This window comes from Mesoplodon bidens, assembly GCF_964165515.1.
Source record: "Mesoplodon bidens genome assembly, chromosome: X".
Classification (NCBI taxonomy): domain Eukaryota; kingdom Metazoa; phylum Chordata; class Mammalia; order Artiodactyla; family Ziphiidae; genus Mesoplodon; species Mesoplodon bidens.
Genome location: NC_138163.1, coordinates 134103106 through 134121083, shown reverse-complemented (window position 1 = coordinate 134121083; position 17978 = coordinate 134103106). Strand labels below are relative to the sequence as shown.

At 46.7% G+C, this 17978-nt stretch overlaps 1 protein-coding gene across 2 annotated transcripts in view; it reads left to right on the top strand.

The window, feature by feature from the left end:
* Positions 1-17978, top strand: part of WWC3 (WWC family member 3) — a 113444-nt gene that overhangs the window by 56781 nt on the left and 38685 nt on the right. For both annotated transcript variants that reach the window (XM_081221359.1, XM_081221360.1), the window contains exons 6-8: positions 6441-6570; positions 9612-9758; positions 12936-13009. In XM_081221359.1, the coding sequence (XP_081077485.1) occupies positions 6441-6570; positions 9612-9758; positions 12936-13009 (351 nt within the window). The remainder of the gene's footprint in view (positions 1-6440; positions 6571-9611; positions 9759-12935; positions 13010-17978) is intronic.

Below are 17978 nucleotides of genomic sequence, written 5' to 3'. Positions count from 1 at the left end.
AAAGTAGACTGATCCCTTCCTCTGAGTTCCACAGGCCATGTGTGAGACGGAAACAGCCTCTTTATTTATCTGGTATTGCACATTGGCTCTTGTGTTTGGATCAAATCATGCAGACAGGTATTATTTATTGAGAAATTTGGAAAACCTCTGGTAAGCATCAATAATGTGATTACCCCACCCCTACTGTAAAATCCTAACTCTGAGCACAGATAATACGGGAGCTGTTACATGTAAATGGGCTTCTCAGATATTATTTCCAACAGCGATTTAAGGCAGAGACCCTGGATTTTCCTCCAGAAAATTTTCTGCTGTTCTTGCTTCCCAGAATAGCCTGTGTATTTTTTTCCAGAGCACCTCACCGAGAGTTTGGCTACTTGTAACATTTTAAACTCGACTTGTTTATCTTGGTGAACTTTCCTGGCTAGCAAGGAAATCCATCATTACGCTTGGGTCCAAGTGAGGAAAAAAGAACCTTTTGTATTTTTTTTTAAGTCTATGTATGTTAATTTCTGTAGATGGGAGCTGGCCGTGAACACATTCTCTGGGTTAATGATAGCATGCGTGTGTGTGTGTATAATGTATATAAACTTTTAATGATGGAAAATGTCAAATATACACAAAAGCAGAGAGAATGGTATAAGGGAACCTTTCTGTACCCCTCACCCTGCTTCAACAACTAACCACACAATGGCCAGTCTTGTTTTGTCTGTCACACAGCCTCATCGCCCAAGCTCTTACCGCATTATTGAAGCAAATCCCAGAGTCATATTTCATCCATAAATGTCTCTCCTAAAGTAACGGACTCCTTTTGAAAACATAACTCTAATACCTGTGCCACTTAACTTTCTCCAGCAAGTGTTCCCACCTCCCTGGTTTGTTTGTGTCCAGGTTCCGACAAGGTCAACACCGTACGTTTGATTAGTGTGTCTCTTAATCTCTACCCTCCTCTCCTTTTTTCCTTTTTCCTTCCTTTCTTCCTGCTGACATCTTATTTGTTGAAGAAGCTACTTTGCTTGTCCCAAAGAATTGCCCTGATACTGGACTTTGCTGCGTGCACGTGCACAGCGTCATTTAACACGCTTCTCTGTCCCCTGCTATTTATGTAAACGGGTGTCATTAATCCGAGAGGCTTGATCTGACTCAAGTTCAGTTTCATTTTCTTTTCCTTTTGGTCCGGAGGTGCACACTCTCTGGTTGTCTCTTTTTTTGTGTGGTGTGAAGATTATTAGTGGGGTCTGGCATCGTCGGCCTGATACATCCATTTATAATGTTTCCCACCAGCTTTTCACGTAATGCTGTGCACGTGTAGACACAGAGGTTTCAGGATAAGTTCTCGAAGGTGGGTTTGCTGGGTCACGGGGTAAAGGCATTGATCGTATTCTTAGATATTGCCGAATTCTCCTCGGGAGGGTGGCACCATTTTGCATTCCCACCACTAGTAGATGCATGTTCCTGTTCCATCCGCGTGGCCAGCAGAATGTGTTGTCACTCACGCTTTTGCATTTGTACCAGTCTTATCGGTGAGAGATAGTGTGTCAGTGTCGTTGTAATTTGCATTTCTCTTGAAGCCCTTTATAAGCGTCTTCAGAAAACAGGAGCAACGTTTACAAGTCATGAAAGTCTTCAGAAAAATCAAACTTTTCCAGTGAGAGAGCTACTGGGTATCACTGCCCCAAAGTTTCTGAAGCTTGTTTTGAAAAATTATCTTCATGTAACTCATGGCTAGCACCCGGGGGCAAGGGGGCAGGAGCTAGAATGAGGACGTCCGCAGCTTCCCAAATGGGTGATGCCCAAGAACGTGCTGGATGTGCCAATGGGTGGGGGAGAGCTCCGTCTTTAGTGACGCTAGACCTCCTGGGCGTCTGGAATGTTCCTCCTGTTCGACTGTGAGGTGTCCTGCAACCGGGAAGCTCGTTTAACATCGCTTCACCCTGAGTTTCCCACGCTTCTGTGCCACTGGCGCTTTTTTCCCGCCGTGCCACCTGTAACGTCCCCGAGTGCTGACGTGGTGGCTGCTCGTCCTCACACCAGCCATGGGGTTCTTGTAAAGTGTCTCCGCTGCGTGGCCCCTGGTGGCTCTCTCACTTAGAATGTGATCCAGACTGCAGATGAGTCGGCCCCCATCCTCACCTCGTTCCCCCAGTCTCGCCCTCACTCACCTGCGTCAGCCCGCACTGCAACTCGCAGCTCCTTCTGCCTCGAACTCTCTCCCCAAGTCTCTCGTGCCTGTCCCCTCCCTTCCATAGTTCTCTGGACGAATGACATCTTGCCAGGGTCCCTGCTCACCACCGTATCTAAAAAGCAGCCCTCGCCCCACCCTCTATCCCCACACGGGGCTTCGTTTTCCTTGAACCACCAGTCGCTGCCTGATCCGCCGGTTTCTTTCTTATCGTCTGTGTCCTCGCCTAGTGTCACGCTGTGCGAGGATGCGGACTTGGCCTGCTTCCCTACTCAGTCCTTGGGATGCAGCCAGCTCCGGGCGCAGGGCAGGGCTTGGTGGGGTGAGGGGACCAGCCCGGGGGGCCGTGCGGCACTGCTCCTGGGACACTGGGACCCCCTGGGCCAGGGCCTGGGCTGCGAGCAGCGGGGAGGTCGCTGCCTCGGCCCAGGTGCCTTCTTATTAACTGCCCTCTAGCGTTTCCTTCTCTGCTTCTTACTGTGTTATATTGTGTCTTAAGAAATCCTATTTCTATCACTGCTGTTCAGATCACAGAAAGGGGTGCTCGTTCGACGCGCCAGTACCCACTTTCCGTGAGGTGTGTTCTTAGCCCCTGGGTCAGCCTCTTTGCTTTGAGCCTTTTAATTGCTTGATGACATTCTTCCGCTTTGGGATGCTGTGATGAAGTTAAGCCCGTGTGTCTCCTGCAATAAGAGAGAGTGACTGCACTCTGCGGACCATTCGATACCCCAACGAGGCAGCATTAGATCTCGGAATTAGCATTTTCCGTCCGAGGGGATTTAGTGGTTTCAGAAGAGAACGGGATTGTTCACAGGTAGCGCAGGCTTAGACCAGCAGTATCCCGTTACCGTAGCACAGAAGCTACAGCCCGTGCTAAAAGGCCAGCGCTCCTCAGATAACAGTAAAACATACAGAAATGGGGGCGGAAACAAAAAGAGCGTTGTTCCCGTCGTGAGACGGATCTGGTGTTCCACGCAGGACCGGCTGCTGATAGAAAGCTGCCGGAAGCTTTGTGAGGGTCGTTCAAGGCCCCCTGCCAGAGCTGGTGACGTAAAAGGTAGAGTTGTAACACTTCTCATTCTTGGGGCTTGTAATGTGTGGTATTAACGTGGAATATCTTTCGAGGCCTGGCAGCCCTTTTCTTCAAGATGTGGGTTTAAGAATCCATTTGGTTTTACTTTTGTCATACCAGCTCCCTTGACATCTTTTTTTTTTTTAGTTAATTTATTTTATTTATATTTATTTTGGCTGCGTTGGGTCTTCGTTGCTGCGTGCGGTCTTTCTCTAGTTGCGGCGAGCGGGGGCTACTCTTGGTTGCGGCGCGTGGGCTTCTCCTTGCAGTGGCTTCTCTTGTTTCGGAGCACGGCCTCTAGGCGTGCAGGCTCAGTAGTTGTGGCACATGGGCTTAGTTGCTCCGCGGCATGTGGGATCTTCCTGGACCAGGGCTTGAACCCATGTCCCCTGCATTGGCAGGTGGATACTTAATCACTGTGCCACCAGGGAAGCCCTTCTCTTGACATCTTAAGTTGAACAACAAATATGGACACTTGAGGGCAGTGGGAGGGGGAGGTTGATGAGAATCATCGTGAAGATGTCTTCTTAGTTGTGTGCGGTCAGCATTTGAAGCTGTGCCTGCTTTTCTCTCTAACAGTTTCTTTCAAAGGCAGCCAGTGAAGAGCACTAGTTTACTTTGGGACAACATCTGACTGGCTATGTGGGTGGCCCTCAGATTTGACACAATGCGAGTTTGGAGGCCTTGACGCTGAATGTATTGGTAGCCCGGCAACAGAAGAGGATGAGTATGGTGTGCGGGGCCTCAGTGTGAAGCTCACCGTGCCTCTTACTGGCTGTGTGACCTTGAGCAAGTCACTTAACCTTCCCGAAACTGCTGCAAAATGTTGAGGGGTGAAAAGTAAAGGCTGTGTGCTCTGTGTCCTGGGGTTTTTATTTTACACTGCGTCTTAGTCCATTCAGTGTCTGCTGATGAGAGGCATTACAGGGTTGCTGATCCCTCTCCCTGATGGGAATCGGGGCCTGTTTTCCTCCAGGGAGCGGCCATTCCCATTGTAGATGCTGGTGCCTTGACAGGCAGCTGGCGCAGTGCCTGGCTTTACTGATGGCTGCACTTAGGCTCTGTAGCTGCTAAAAGCTATAAGGAAGTCACAACACCTAAGTACGAAGCTGGAGCTGATGTGGTTAGCATCTTACGTTGCGGCCTTAACAGTGGGTGTGTGTCTGTACTCTCTGACCATTTGATTAGCACTGATGGTTAAGGAACTGAAAACATTTTGTTCAGTGCAGTAGAGTTTCATTTCTCTATGTGGGTGTCAGTGTCAGGTGACGATCCATTTGCTGTATTTCTCATTCTATAGGAGCCAGTAGGCCTGGTTAGCAGAGGCATTGGTCATTAACTGTTACAGAGGAATCACACTTTTTTGGCCTTGGGTTTTTTGTATGGAAATGATGTAACCCTTTTCTACAGACTTCATCAACCTATGTGGGTTGTGGTTTGTGACATTAAATGAGACGTATTGGAAAGCCTTTTATCAGAGGATGGATATAACGAGATATTATTACATAAATGAGTCTAGATTCTCTCTGCAAGAAAAGTTGGGCCACTTCCTAGACAGATGCAGTGCTGGGAGATGGGTGGCCTTTGCTCCTGCCTTACATTAGAGACCCCTGGTTCTCCATAGAACAGCTAAAATGGAAAAACACATGGCCAGGCCATGTTGGGATGTAGGGGTGTCACCATTCAATGTGTGGGGTCCCCCAGTGCATCTGTATCCGCTCTCCAAGGAAGAGGACTCGGGACCAGTTTTCATAAATATTTTGTTTGCTGCAGATGGCAATCATAGCAGTGCTGTTGAGCCCTGAAGCCCTATTCCAAAGGGAGGGAATGAATTCCTGCTTGTTCTCTCATTCCAGTGGTGCTGATGGCTCAGATCAGCTCTGGTGCTGAGTTTTGCTGTGAGTTGTGACATTTGTGGCCAGGAATTTGTTAATGATAATAAAGTACCGGAGTTGGTGCATTTTTTACTTTTTCTCCCATGAGTAAGTAGACTGAGCATTATCCTGATAATAATAATCAGCGCAGACATTATACGCCAGGTCTCTGCCAAGTAAGCCCTTTCCTTACATTTCTCATTAAACGGGAGGGACATTTTTAGTGTCCTCATTTGAGGCATGAGGAAACTGAGGTTTAAAGAGGTGAAGTGTCTTGCCCAGGGTCCCACTCTAGAGCTGGAGTGTCACTTGTACTCACCAGCATGCCAGGATGCTCTTGTCAGTGGAACAGAAGGGAGTTTGGACTGGCCGTTAAGCATCTGGATTTTCGGGTAACATGGGGGGAACAGTTTAGAGCTAAAATCTGTGTCATGGTGGATCTGGAGCCTGAAATGCAAGCTGGTGACTTTCCAGAGAAGGAGTTCATTCTGTTTCTGGACCGAAGGAAGTCTCTTCTTCAGACCCGAGGGCTTCCAAGGCATAAGACGTAGGTATGGACGATGTGACCAAGGACGAGCTACAGGAGGCTGCCTGCTCTTTGCAGGCCAGAGCCAAGCCTAGTCTCGGTCAGCGCTCTGCTTCCACCACCCAGAACCAGGCCCTGTGCGCCCAGGGGTGGGCTGGCTGGAAGGAAGGATGGATGGAAGGAAGTTAGCTTGAATGGGAAGCTTAAGGAGGGATGAATGGATGTTTGAATGGAAGGGGAGTAGTTGAGAGAGTGATAAATTAGAACCAGAATAAAAGAAAGATAGAGGAGCCCTAAGAGTTCCCAACTTTCGTACAGGGTGTCCCTGTTGAAAGTTCACTACTTTTTGCTGTTTCCCATATATTCTTCTTGTACACAGATTTCATTTATATGTTTATTTAATAGACATTTTTTACCACTAAGCCAGATGCTGGGGATAAATGAATAAGACAGGATCCTGCTCTCAGAGAGGGAGATTTAAAATTTCAGGAAATTTTTAAGCCAGTGAGCTCGTTGCCTGAGCATATTAGTAGAGGACACGGGCACCCTGCCTGGAACGTCCCCACCTGCAGAGGATGCTCCTGGGGCAAAGGGCGCCCAGCCACCACCAGTCTCATCTGGTGTTCACCACAAGCAAGGAGGGTCTTAGGGGATCTTTGTTTTTCTTTGTCAAAACATTGTTTTTAACTGTTTCCCACCTTTCTCTGAAGCTTCTAAGTTTTGGGTTGTTATTGTTTAATAGAATGTTGTAATCTCGCATAGAATGACTCATATTTCTTTTCGGACCAGGATTGATCGTAAGATGTCAAGTGCTCACACCAACTACAAACTGGATGAGGCTCAGGCTATAATGAGCGAGCTGAGGACCATCAAGAAAGCCATTTGTACAGGCGAGAAGGAGAGGCGGGACCTGATGCAAGTAAGAGGCCCGGGTGCTCTTCAGAGCCCACGTCCGTCTGTCTGCCCACCTGCTTGTCTCTTAACTTTATTAAAAAAAAATATATATATATATATGTATATATTTACTATATATATTATATATTTATTATATAATCATACATATTTTAAAGACATACATGTATGTATAATATATATGTATATATGATATCTTCTCTATATGTGTGTGTACATATTTATAAATATTTTAAAATATGCGTATTAGTTTCCTAGGGCTGCCATGACAAAGAACCACAAACCAGGTGGCTTAGAACAACAGAAGTTTATTCTCTCCGAGTCTGGAGGACAGAAGTCTGATATCAAGGTGCAGCAGGGCCACGCTCTGTCTGAAGGCTCTAGGGGAAGCTCCTTCCTTGCCTCTTCCAGCTCCTGGGGGCTGCTGGCAGTCCTTGGTGTTCCTCGGCTTGTAGGCGTATCACTCCAGTCTCTGCCTTTGTCATCATGTGGTTTCCCGTGTCTCTGTGTATGAATTGTTTTCTTCTTATAAGGACACCGATCACTGGATTAGAACCTGCTCTAATCCAGCATGACCTCATGTTGACTTGATTCCATCTGCAGGGCTTCCTTCCAAATAAGCACACATTACAGGTTCTGGGGGTTAGGACTTCAACATATCTTGTTGGAGGACACAATTCAGGCCACAACAATGGGTGATACGTTTGTATTGTTAAATAATCAAAATAATTCAACGTCTGTTGTAAGAGTCTTGCTGTCACCCCGTTCTCTCACCTCCTGTAGCTGCTTTTATTAGCTTCTTGTACACCCTTCCAGTGTTTTGATACAGACACTTGAAAGTGTGAACACGTGGCCGGCTGCCCTCACAGAAAGCCGGGCCTGTGCCTGCTGCCCGCGGTAGCTTCCGCACCTAACCATTATGCCCTGTACCTTTTCCCGTCTCTGGACTCAGAGTTCCCTCCTTCCTGGATATGGCTGCATAGTATTCCACCATGAGGACAGACTTTATTTCATTGTAGCTTTATATTGCGTTACTTTTTTGCCCCTTGAACTCCTGCAGTTTCTGTTGTTTTTAGAAACAGCTGAGTTTTTGCAGAGACCCACGCCGGGCTCCTGCTCGGTGCCGGAATGCACCTGATGCTCTCTGTTGTGGCTTTTCTTTTCGGCTCAGCACACCGAGTGAGCACCTGGTGCTGGGAGGCATTTGTCTCGATTCTGTAGCATGTAAGACACAGAAGGACATGGGAGCAAAGCTCAGACTCGTAGGCCGAGTGCAACAGGTGTGCACATGACTGCCTTGCCCGGCAGTGCTTCCTAACGGCAAGGGCGTGAGGCTGGAGTGTCCCTAGGCTGCTCGTTCAATTGCAGATTACCAGACCCTACCCCAGGTCTCCTGGATTAGACTGTCTGGGGTGGGGACCCAGAAATCTGTATTTTCAGATGCCCTGTATTTCCAGGTCATGAGAGGTAAATGGTCAGTTGTTAGGTTTTCTCGGAGGCCCGGTAGCAAGGAGAACAGCTGCCGCCTGCCGAGGCCTCTGTGTGCCGCACTGGGCGAGGTGCTCTGCGGACATCACCCATGTGATCCAGGCCCAAACCCGGGTGTGAACCGGGTGGTACTTCACCCCAGGGACACGGAGGCCTCGCCCGGGACGTGGAGCTCGTGTCCCTGCCCCGTTCTTTCTGAGAGTGCAGAGCTGGCCGAGCCACCCAGTTGCCTCGAGTGGGTTCCCCACCACGGAGGCTGGAGATAAAATTTCTGGAAGAAGCTTCATACCCCAGCATCTTCTCTGAGACGCTCCAGGGAGACGCACAGGCAATGTCTTCATCTAGTAAAATCAAATAAGTTGTTTCATCTTTGTTATATGACTGTAGCAATCTTGGCCCATTCCAAGATGCCTTTGTCTAGATCCCGAGGCAGCTACCTGGGGTACACTGCACGTGGGCGTCTAGTGTCTGCAGGAATATCTGCTGAATGTGAATGCATTCACAAGTCTTTAAAAAAATTTTTTTTTTCATGTTTTCCTCTTATTTTTTTAGATTTCTTTTTATGGGGGTATAGTTGCTTTTCACAGGTCTTTTAAAAATCTTAGAAAATCTGATTTCTCTTTAACTTTCACCCAAAAGGGTTCCCTGTACCAGAATTTATGCTTACTCTAATTTTCGGCAAACTGACATCCATATAAGATGACTTTTGACCCTGTAGCATTGTGACTGAAAAGCCAGGTTATAAGAATATGTAAATATTGTCTGGGAGCTGTTTTCACCTTCTGTGGGGTACTGAAGATCTCAAGGCAACATTCATCTCTGTTGGACTTATTTATTGATAGACTATTTTGGATAGAAATACTTCCCCCCCTCCCCTTTGCTCTATTGAGGTACACTTGACAAATAAAACTGTATAAATTTAAGGTGTACATGATGGTTTGATATACACATCTATTGTGAAATGATTACCACAATAAAATTAGTTAACACGTCCATCACGTCACACGGTTACCTTTCTTTTTACACGGTGAGGACTTTGAAGATTTACTCTCTTAGCAACTTGCAAATATGCGCTACAGTATTGCTAACTATACTCACCATGCTATGGACATGAGGTTCCTGAGATCCGGGGACTTATTCGCCTTACAGCTGGGACTTGGTACCCTTTGACCAGCATCTCCCCATTTCCCCCAGCCCTCCAGCCCCTGGCAACTGCCTTTCTACTCTCTATTTTGAATTTGGCTTTTTTGGAGGGAATGCTTAATTTTTCTTTAGGAAACACAAAGGTTTAAAAAACGGTAAAAGTGGTACCACAGTTCTCTATATTATTCACATGCTGCCAGGAGGACTCAGTTGCCGTCTGATTTAAATTACTATGAGTTTCATGAAAGGTGCATGTGCTGATCGACATTTCTTTTGAATCTCGTGAGAATGGAGTTGGGGCCGGCCCGCTCTCCAGTAGTGAAGCTGCCGACCTGGAACAGGAAGGAAATGACCGCTGTGAAAGGGAAGAGAAGCATCGCCATCGCTGTTCAAGTCTCTTGTTGCATTCTCTTCCAGAGCCTGGCCAAGCTGACGGATGGCTTCAGGAATAGCTGTTCTCTTACCGACCCTCTGCAAGAGTTCCCTCCCAGTGCAGGCGTGCTGGGCGAGTCTTTACCTCACCAGTTCTGCGATGCTGGGTCTCAGACTGAGGTCATCGGCGAGGTACGCTCACTGGGCAGGGGGAGGAACCGAGTGTGCCCAGAGAGAAAAGGACTGCTTTCATGTGGCTGTCACCCATTTCTTTAAATTTTCCACTTTCCCTTCAAAAATGTTTTGGCTTTTGTGCCATTAAGTTTGAAGAAAGAATATTGTTTTTCACATCTAGCCATCTTGAAGGTTCAGGGGCCTGGGAGGCAATTGAATGGCTTATTACCTCTATCCTTGTGATTCGGATTCTTAAAAAAGGCAGAATCCTTTTGAGAGTTGAGTCTAGATGTTTCTTGGCACACATGAGTTTTTAGAGCATGGATCAGCTAACTTTTTCTGCCAAGGTCCAGATAATAAGTGTTTTAGGCTTTGCTGGCCATGCAGTCTCTGCCATAGCTACTCAGCTGTGTTGTCATAGTACAGAGGCAGCCGTTGGCCATATGTGAATGGGTGGGTGGGGCTTCTTCCAGTAAAATTCCAATAAAGCTTTATTTACAGAAAGAGGTGGTGGGCCGGATTTGGCCTTTGGGCCATAGTTTGCTGAGCTCTGGCTTAGGCCAGTGATTTTTCAGAGGCTTTGTGGCTATGTCACTCTTGGGTTACACTTCGATGCTATTTCTTATTCTTCTAAGAGAATGTCAGGAAGTTGAACTGAATTGAAATTAATTTTGTTTGGGACTTGGAAGAATTTCATAATGCCCCTTTTGATAATTAGTAAAGCCTGGAGTTAGCCACAAAAACAAAATTGGCAACCATCATTTGAAGCAGGGTGGTGAATACTTAAAGACACTACTGTTGTAATGTCATTGAGTGAAGTTTTACATTTATTTGTTACAAATGGAAAAACAGTTTGGATGGCTTCTTTTTCTTAGGGCTTACTAAGTAAAGATGGAATATCAGTGGAATGCAGAATGCCTTCCTAAAATTAAATAAAAAGAAACAAAAAGGAAAACCATTGACTAAAAAACTCTGGATTTTAAATAATTAGCTGATATTTTAAAATGTCGACAAATAGTGCCTCTTTGAGGGGAGTATAATATAGGAAATAATGCCTCTGTGTCTTGGATGTCCTGAACTGCCCTATTTGCTGTGTTCCCCTCATTGTTCTCAAAAGTACACTTGGACATTTTTTGACTAGGTATCTTGGTTTAAAACAGAGAAGAATCTGTAAGTCAAAAATGTCTGGCATTTTTGCCTAAAGATTTTGGCATGAGAGAAGGAAAGAAGTATGATACTTATTGAATTCCATGAATAATTCATTGCTGCTCAACATAAGGTTAGAATTAGAATTTTTAGAGACTCTTAACTAGTTTGAGAGCAACAGGTAAGATCGAAGGTTCTGTAATGATTTAGGTAAGACTTTCTAAAAATGTCAGGTGGGGAGTGGCTGGTTATACAGCTATAATAACTTCAGCAGTAAATTATCATTGTCTATGCGTTTACTGCGGCTGGCCCTGGCAGCTTCATGGCTGTTACCTCAATTTACGTAGTGGTTTCCATCTTCTTTTGACAGACGAGGGGGTCAAGGTGCCAGGTTACCTAAGGTCATGTAGCCAGGGAGAGGCAGGTCTGGGTTTGAGTCAGTGTCTCTGATCCATAAACCTCTGTGTTTTCTACTACATCATGTTATAGAAAAATATATCAAAAGGCTGTAACTGCATTAGTTAGCTATTGCTGCATAACAGAACATCCCCAACCTAGCATTTTAAAACAGCACACTACCTCACATAGTTATCACTTTGAGTTAGTTTTGTGGGATGGGCATTGATGTAATCAGACATGCTTTTGGAGCCCACGGCTTTGCAAGCACAGATTTGTAAGCAGTACAAGCCTAATGTTGGAATTTAGCAGTTGGGGTACATGTTGTAGGGCTATGTAGGATCCATGAAGCAGGAACCTGTTGGACCCGTTTGGCTGTAGGCTTTTTTTTTTTAATTAAAATGTCCATTTTATTCTCACAGAAGAGTGCAAAATCAGAGCTTAGAGGTTCATAAATAGCATTGAGAAGAGGTTTAAGAAATGACATTTATTTGTCTTGATGATGAGTCGGCTTTAGGGGTCTCTAATGAACAAGGTGACCAGGTGACAAGTCGCTCATCTCCAGTGTAGAGAGTTTCTGCAGGTGCGGTGCTGCAGCCTAAATGCATTTACATTGAGGACACTGTGGAGAGAGGCCTTGGGTGAGGCTGCTGAAATGTGTAAAATCGTGACACATCTCATTGGCAAGTGCTTAGTCTCGTATAAGGCATTTCTCCTTGCCATTCAAGGCGATAAAGATATAGGGAAATTCCCCATTGACCTGTCTCAAAACTCATATCAGTGAATTCATTGCCAGCCATACAAGTAGAATATTTCCAAATATCTGTTGACACGAGGTCATTTAAAAAAATAAAGACTTAGTAGTGGCCATAAGATATGGCCGAGTAAGGTCAGATCTACAGATGGAGCCGATTTATTGAAACTAGAGTCATATATTTCCAGGAAAGAAGGAAGAAGTAATCAAGGTGAGCTGCAGTTACCTCTTGTTTGTTTTGTTTGGGAATTTGTTGGCTTCAGTGTAATTGATATGAAAATATTTAGGTGCAACTAGTGATCGCATCAGAGCTCCTCATTTCAGCTCTTGACTCCTGAGGCGAGGCGGCCAGTCCCAGGCTTTTCCGTGCCTTCCTTCCGTCCTTTCACCTTTGATTCTTTCACGGGCTGCATAGCATTCGAAGGAGTCCCGTAGCCAGCACCTCACACAGCTAGTCCGTCTCCTTCAGATCTTGTGACTTTTTAGGAGAACACCCTTGTTTTGTGTTTATTGAGGAACGAGAGCATATACTACCCTAGGCGGGATGAATTTTTTTGCTTTTGTATCAACTTTGAGGAATTCCCTATTTCTTTTAAAACTTAATTTGTTGTTGTTGCTCGGAATCACACAATAGATGAATATACTTCCACTGTTTAAAAAAAAAAAAATCCACCAGTGTTGGGACAGCAAAAGTCTTCCCAGCCCCACTCCCAACCTCCACTGACCAGAGGTGGCAGCTGTTATTTGGTGTGTTTCCTTCCAGACCTTTGAAAAATGGAAATTGGAAGGCGAATTACAATATTCTTCATTGTTGCCGGAAGTTTAAGTGAATTTTCTATTTTGAAAATATGTTTTTAATGTGTCTCCTCCATTTTTTTTCTTTCTTCTGTTCCCCAAAGTTCGTCTTTGATGATAAAACAAGGCTTGTGGACCGAGTCAGGCTTAACTGGCAGTATGAGGAAGCCAGAAAGAGGTAAGAAGCTCCTTTTTCAAACCGTGCCTCCTGCTTACTTCCTTTCTCCTGTGGAAAGCAGTTTTGCGGAGTTCCAACGTGTGATTTATCCACTTCTTATCAGCAAGCAGTGTCTGATAGAGTACAGAATTAAGGTTCTTCATTTATGTGTAGCTTCTGAATACGTGTGACAAAATTTCATGTGCATTAAAATGTGAAACTCGCAATATTGCAAACAGTTATGAAGACGTGATTTAATAAAAACAGAGACTCTTCCGGCTCTCCTTATCCTCTCAGGTAGTTCAGAACCCCCTCCCTGCCTTCCGACTGAGCATCAGTCCCTCAGACCAGCTTAAGCAAACCTGGTGTTTGAATATGTGGCTGCTTATTCCATAGGTTAACGGAAAAAGCCACGTATCTTGGGTTAAAAGACACTTTAGAAAGGATTAGGTCACCGGGCGATAGCGGTACCTAATCTACGTCATTTTGATGGAGAGAATTGGAACTCAGTCGCTTCTGTTGACCTGTGTTGTCCATCACCCGCCTTCTGAAGATCGGGACTTGACCTTGTTTGTGCATTTTCAAAATGTGTCTTTCCCTCCCTCCCGGTCCAGCCAGGGTTCATGGGCAGCACTGCCAGGTGGGCTGCCGGCCTCGCAGGCACAGTGTTTTGTCACCTTTCTCCCCATGTGCACCGTGTTCAGTATTCTGACTCTGCCCTAGATTTCATGTTCTTTTTTTAGGGACTTTCTCTCTTTTGTGCCTTCTGGAAAGAGTCTTAAAACCAAATTATTTCAAAATATGTGCTTCGGAAAGCTGTGAAGCCTATCTTTTTCAAAAAGTTTTTTTATTTTTTATATTTTTTAAAAAATATGAAACGCTTCACGAAAACCTTTCTTTGGTCACATACGAACTGCTATCTTGGGGGTGGGGGGAGGAGGAGCAAATACCAAGCAGGGTGAGGGCGTAGTTCTGGAAGCGAAATAGTTGGGCCCGCTCAGTATGGTGTATCGTTCAGGGATGTCTGGAAATCCGCTTTGTTACCTTTTTAGCAAACGTAAAAATAGCAACAGAAGCGGATCATCTGACTCCCTACTGGAGGGCCGGCTTGAGCTGCTGCGGCCTCTGCCCAGACCCCCTCTGCCGGGTCCTCCTGGCTCTTGCTCTTCACGGCGTCCTCGATGTGCTCAAGGCGGGCACTGCACTTCCACGCAGACCGCTTCCCTCGGCGCCTGCTTCCCCGGCCTCACACATCCCTTCTCAGGAGCTCGCTGGCTGGCATTTGTCAGCCGCTGTCGTCTCTCCTCAGTTTTCCTCGGCTCCTTCCTGCATGTTTCTGCTGCACTGTGTGGGTATCGGAATTTGCTGCGTTGTATTAAACTGCAGAAAATTGACGGTTGCTGCACTTAACATAATCGTCACTGTTCTGCTGTGACATTTACCAACCACAGCAAGTGATGTCTTTGTTTTCCAGAGATGATGTCGGTACAGAGTGAGTAACTTGTTAAATGTCGAGATAATACATTTGGGCGGAAAGTCCATTCTTTAAGAAAATTATGCGGGGGAGGACACTGCACTTCATCAGTATCTTCTAAATGGAAGGAGTATTTCCAGGTCACCAGAGCCTTGTTAGGAAATGCAGTGCAGTTGCAGAGGAGGGTCCTGTCCCCAGCACTTCAACCTTTGTGGGACAGTAGGGGCTTCTCAGAAACGCCTTTCTGGGCTGTGTTGGCCGCATTTAGAAATCAGAGATGCGTTGTAAAGACGTCCTGGGTTGGCTCACACAAGCACTGCCTTGTTCTTTTCCCACTAGCACAATGGTTCCCACTTGTGGGGCGGGGAATGGGGGAGGGGTGCGACAGCCCGACTGCACACCCGGCCCCCCGTAGACTTCTGGCCATGTCTAGAGACGTTGTTAGTTGTCACAGCTCTGGGGTGGGTGCTACTGGCATCTTGTGGGTAGAGACCAGGGATGCTGCTCCACATCCTACGGCACACAGGACAGCCCCCAAAAGAGAGTCATCCAAATGTCACTAGTGCTGCGGCCGAGGACCCCTGCCCTGTGCTGGAGGATTGTGACATCTTAGCCGGGCCATCTCTGCCTCATTTCCCCATGGCAGATCTGTATGGGTGACCCCAGCAGCTTCACACACATCCCGCAGCAGTGGGCAGAGAAGCTGCTGGAAGGCTGGGAGATTATACTTCTGCCCAGCACCTGCCCTGTTCCAGGTATTTCAAAGAAATTCTGTGGCTTATGTGATATCATAACGACATATGGTCTTTGGGACTTCCCTGGCGGTCCAGTGGTCAAGACTCCGTGCTTCCAATGCAGGGGGCCCGGGTTCAATCCCTAGTCAGGGAACTAACATCCCACATGCCATGCAGCTCGGCCAAAAAAAAAATATACATATATATGGTCTTTAACCTGTTTGGGAGATAAACTCCCCCACAGCTAACAGAAATACGTGAGGATGCCAGTGCTTCTGCCTGGGGGTGGGGATACCCCAGGCAGTATCTGGGGTGTGTGTGTGTGTGCACACACAGTATATATATGTATAGACACACAGGGTTCAGAAACATGCACATATATGCTTGTACATCTATGTACACATAAATAATACATGAATACATTGTTTTTGTCAAAGATGCAATCAGTAGAGACCTCCCATCTTATCCTCGTCTCTAATCCTACCTCTCACCGTTAATGATTTGCTGTGAAACCTTCCAGTTTTTACCTAAACATTTAAATCAATTAAGCTCAGTATAGTTAAATACAGTATATGATGCATAGCTTTTATAATGGTTATAGCCATCCTCTACGGATGGCCATCTAGCTGATTCCAGTTTTTCCTTTTCACAAATGGTACACATCTATTTACAGTCCCCAGCCTTGCAGAGATGGCTGTTTCCTTCGACAGATACATAGCAAGGAAATGTATGGGTCTAAAGACGTGTCCGTTCAAAGTTCGGATAGATACCAGTGAATCGTCTTCCAAAATAACTTGCACACTTTACACTGCCACCAATGGCAATTGAGAGCCCTGATTTCTGTATCTCCTCCTCATCGTTAAATATCACCATTCTTTGTAAATTTTCCTGGAGTGATGGGCAAAGATGTTCTCTCAGTTGTCACGTGCTTTTTCCCTGGCGAGAGTGGTGCACTTTTGCACTGATGGTGCAGCTCAGCATAATTTTGTGTGACTTTTGGTTGGTTAAATTGCCAGGTCTGAATTCTTTTTCAGGCAAGTGCTCCTTTCAAAACATGTTAGGTCCCATCATCCACTAAGGGGTGGGGGTGGGCTTTGCGCCCCCCGCCCCCGGGGGGATGTTTTTGGTTCTCGTGACTGGAGAGAGGGTACTGCTGGCATCCTGGGCGGGAACCCAAGGACGCTGCTAAACAACCCACAATGCGCAGGACGGTCCCCACAGCAAAGATGTGGGTGGCCCAGAGTTTCTTTTCGCCTTCGAGAAACCTTACTCTTGAGCTTCTTATCTTGCTCCGAAATCCCTACTGTGTGTGGATGTCAAGGGCTCAGGAGCAGGTCTTCCACTGACTCAGGGCGTTAGCCTCGTCCAGCCACGTTGGCCCCCTTGCATGCCAGGCCTCAGACCTGCCAGGCACGCTCCTGATTTAGTGCTTGGAGTTGGCAGGATAATGCTGCCCCAGATGTCTTAATCCCCAAACCTGTGACTCTTTGCCTTCCATGGCAGAAGGAACTTTGCACATGGCCTCAAGCTAGAGATCTTGAGATGGGGAGATGACCCTGGATTATCTAGAGAGGCTCAATGTAATCACAAGGGTCCCTATAAGAGGGAGAAGCAGAGAAGGAGATGTGAGGGTGGCAGAGATCAGAGTGATTCAGGGCCTTGAGCCAAGGAATGTGGGCAGCCCTTGGAAACAGCTGCGAAATGGATTCTTCCCGAAGCCTCCAGAAGGATCACAGCCCTGCTCGCCCATTTTTGACTTCTGACATCTGGAACTGTAAGGTAATCATGTGTGTGTTGTTTTAAGCCACCAAGTTTGTGGTAATTTGTTACAGAAACAGAAGGAAACTAATACAGTGCCCTTGGCCCTCGCTGTTTCCTCTGCCTGCAATGGAATGCTTTGCCTCAAATGGTCACGTGGCCTCTGCTCTCCTTCTGGTCACTGTGTCTGTCTTTCCCTGCGAGAATGGGAAGCCCGTGAGGGCAGGGGTTTTTGTCTGTTTAGGTCATTGCTATAATTCCACCAGCTGAGTACCTGGTGAATATTGATTGAATGAGTACACAGGGGTCTGCTTTGGTCACACTTGCTCTTTGGCCTTCACCCCTGCGGGTGGGCGAGTGGACAGAGTCCTGGGGCCCAGTCAGCTCCAGGCCAACTGCTGTGTTCCTGGCTCCCTTCCCCAAGGCCCTCGTCCTGGGGTGAGCCGTGGGATATTTCCCCTTGACTTAAGAGGAGAAAGGGCATCTAGACATGCATGTCTTTAGGGATCTGACGGAGGCCGGGCACAGTCACCTCATACGTCATCATTCCAAGCTCGGCTTATGCTTCCTGGGCCTTCATGGTCATTGGAAAGGGCTTGTGGTCTTGGAACCCCCTGTAATGCGCCCTGTTCTTAGGTGTTGGAGAAAATGGCATTGGAGCTGGGCCCTGAGGGATGCTGGAATTCTGGCTGCCCATACGTTGAGGAAGGGCTTTCTCAGTCCAGGGGGAGCAGGGGTCAGCACGGAAAGTTGTATAATGGCAAGTTTCTTAGGTGTCAGGGAAGAACGGCCCCTGAGAGAGTTCTCTGGGTCTCGCTTTATGGTCGACCACTTAGAAGATGGATCTCGATTTCTGATAATCAGTTCGGTGCTTTCATTGTACCTTCTCCTGCGTAAAAGCATCCTTGAGGCGTTCTTGTTGTTGCCAAGTCGTTGATTACAGCACCCTGTGTTTGGCACTCTGGATCCGGTCCCCTGATGTGGTGGCAGTGCCTGGCTCCAGTCCCTGTGGGGTAATCATATT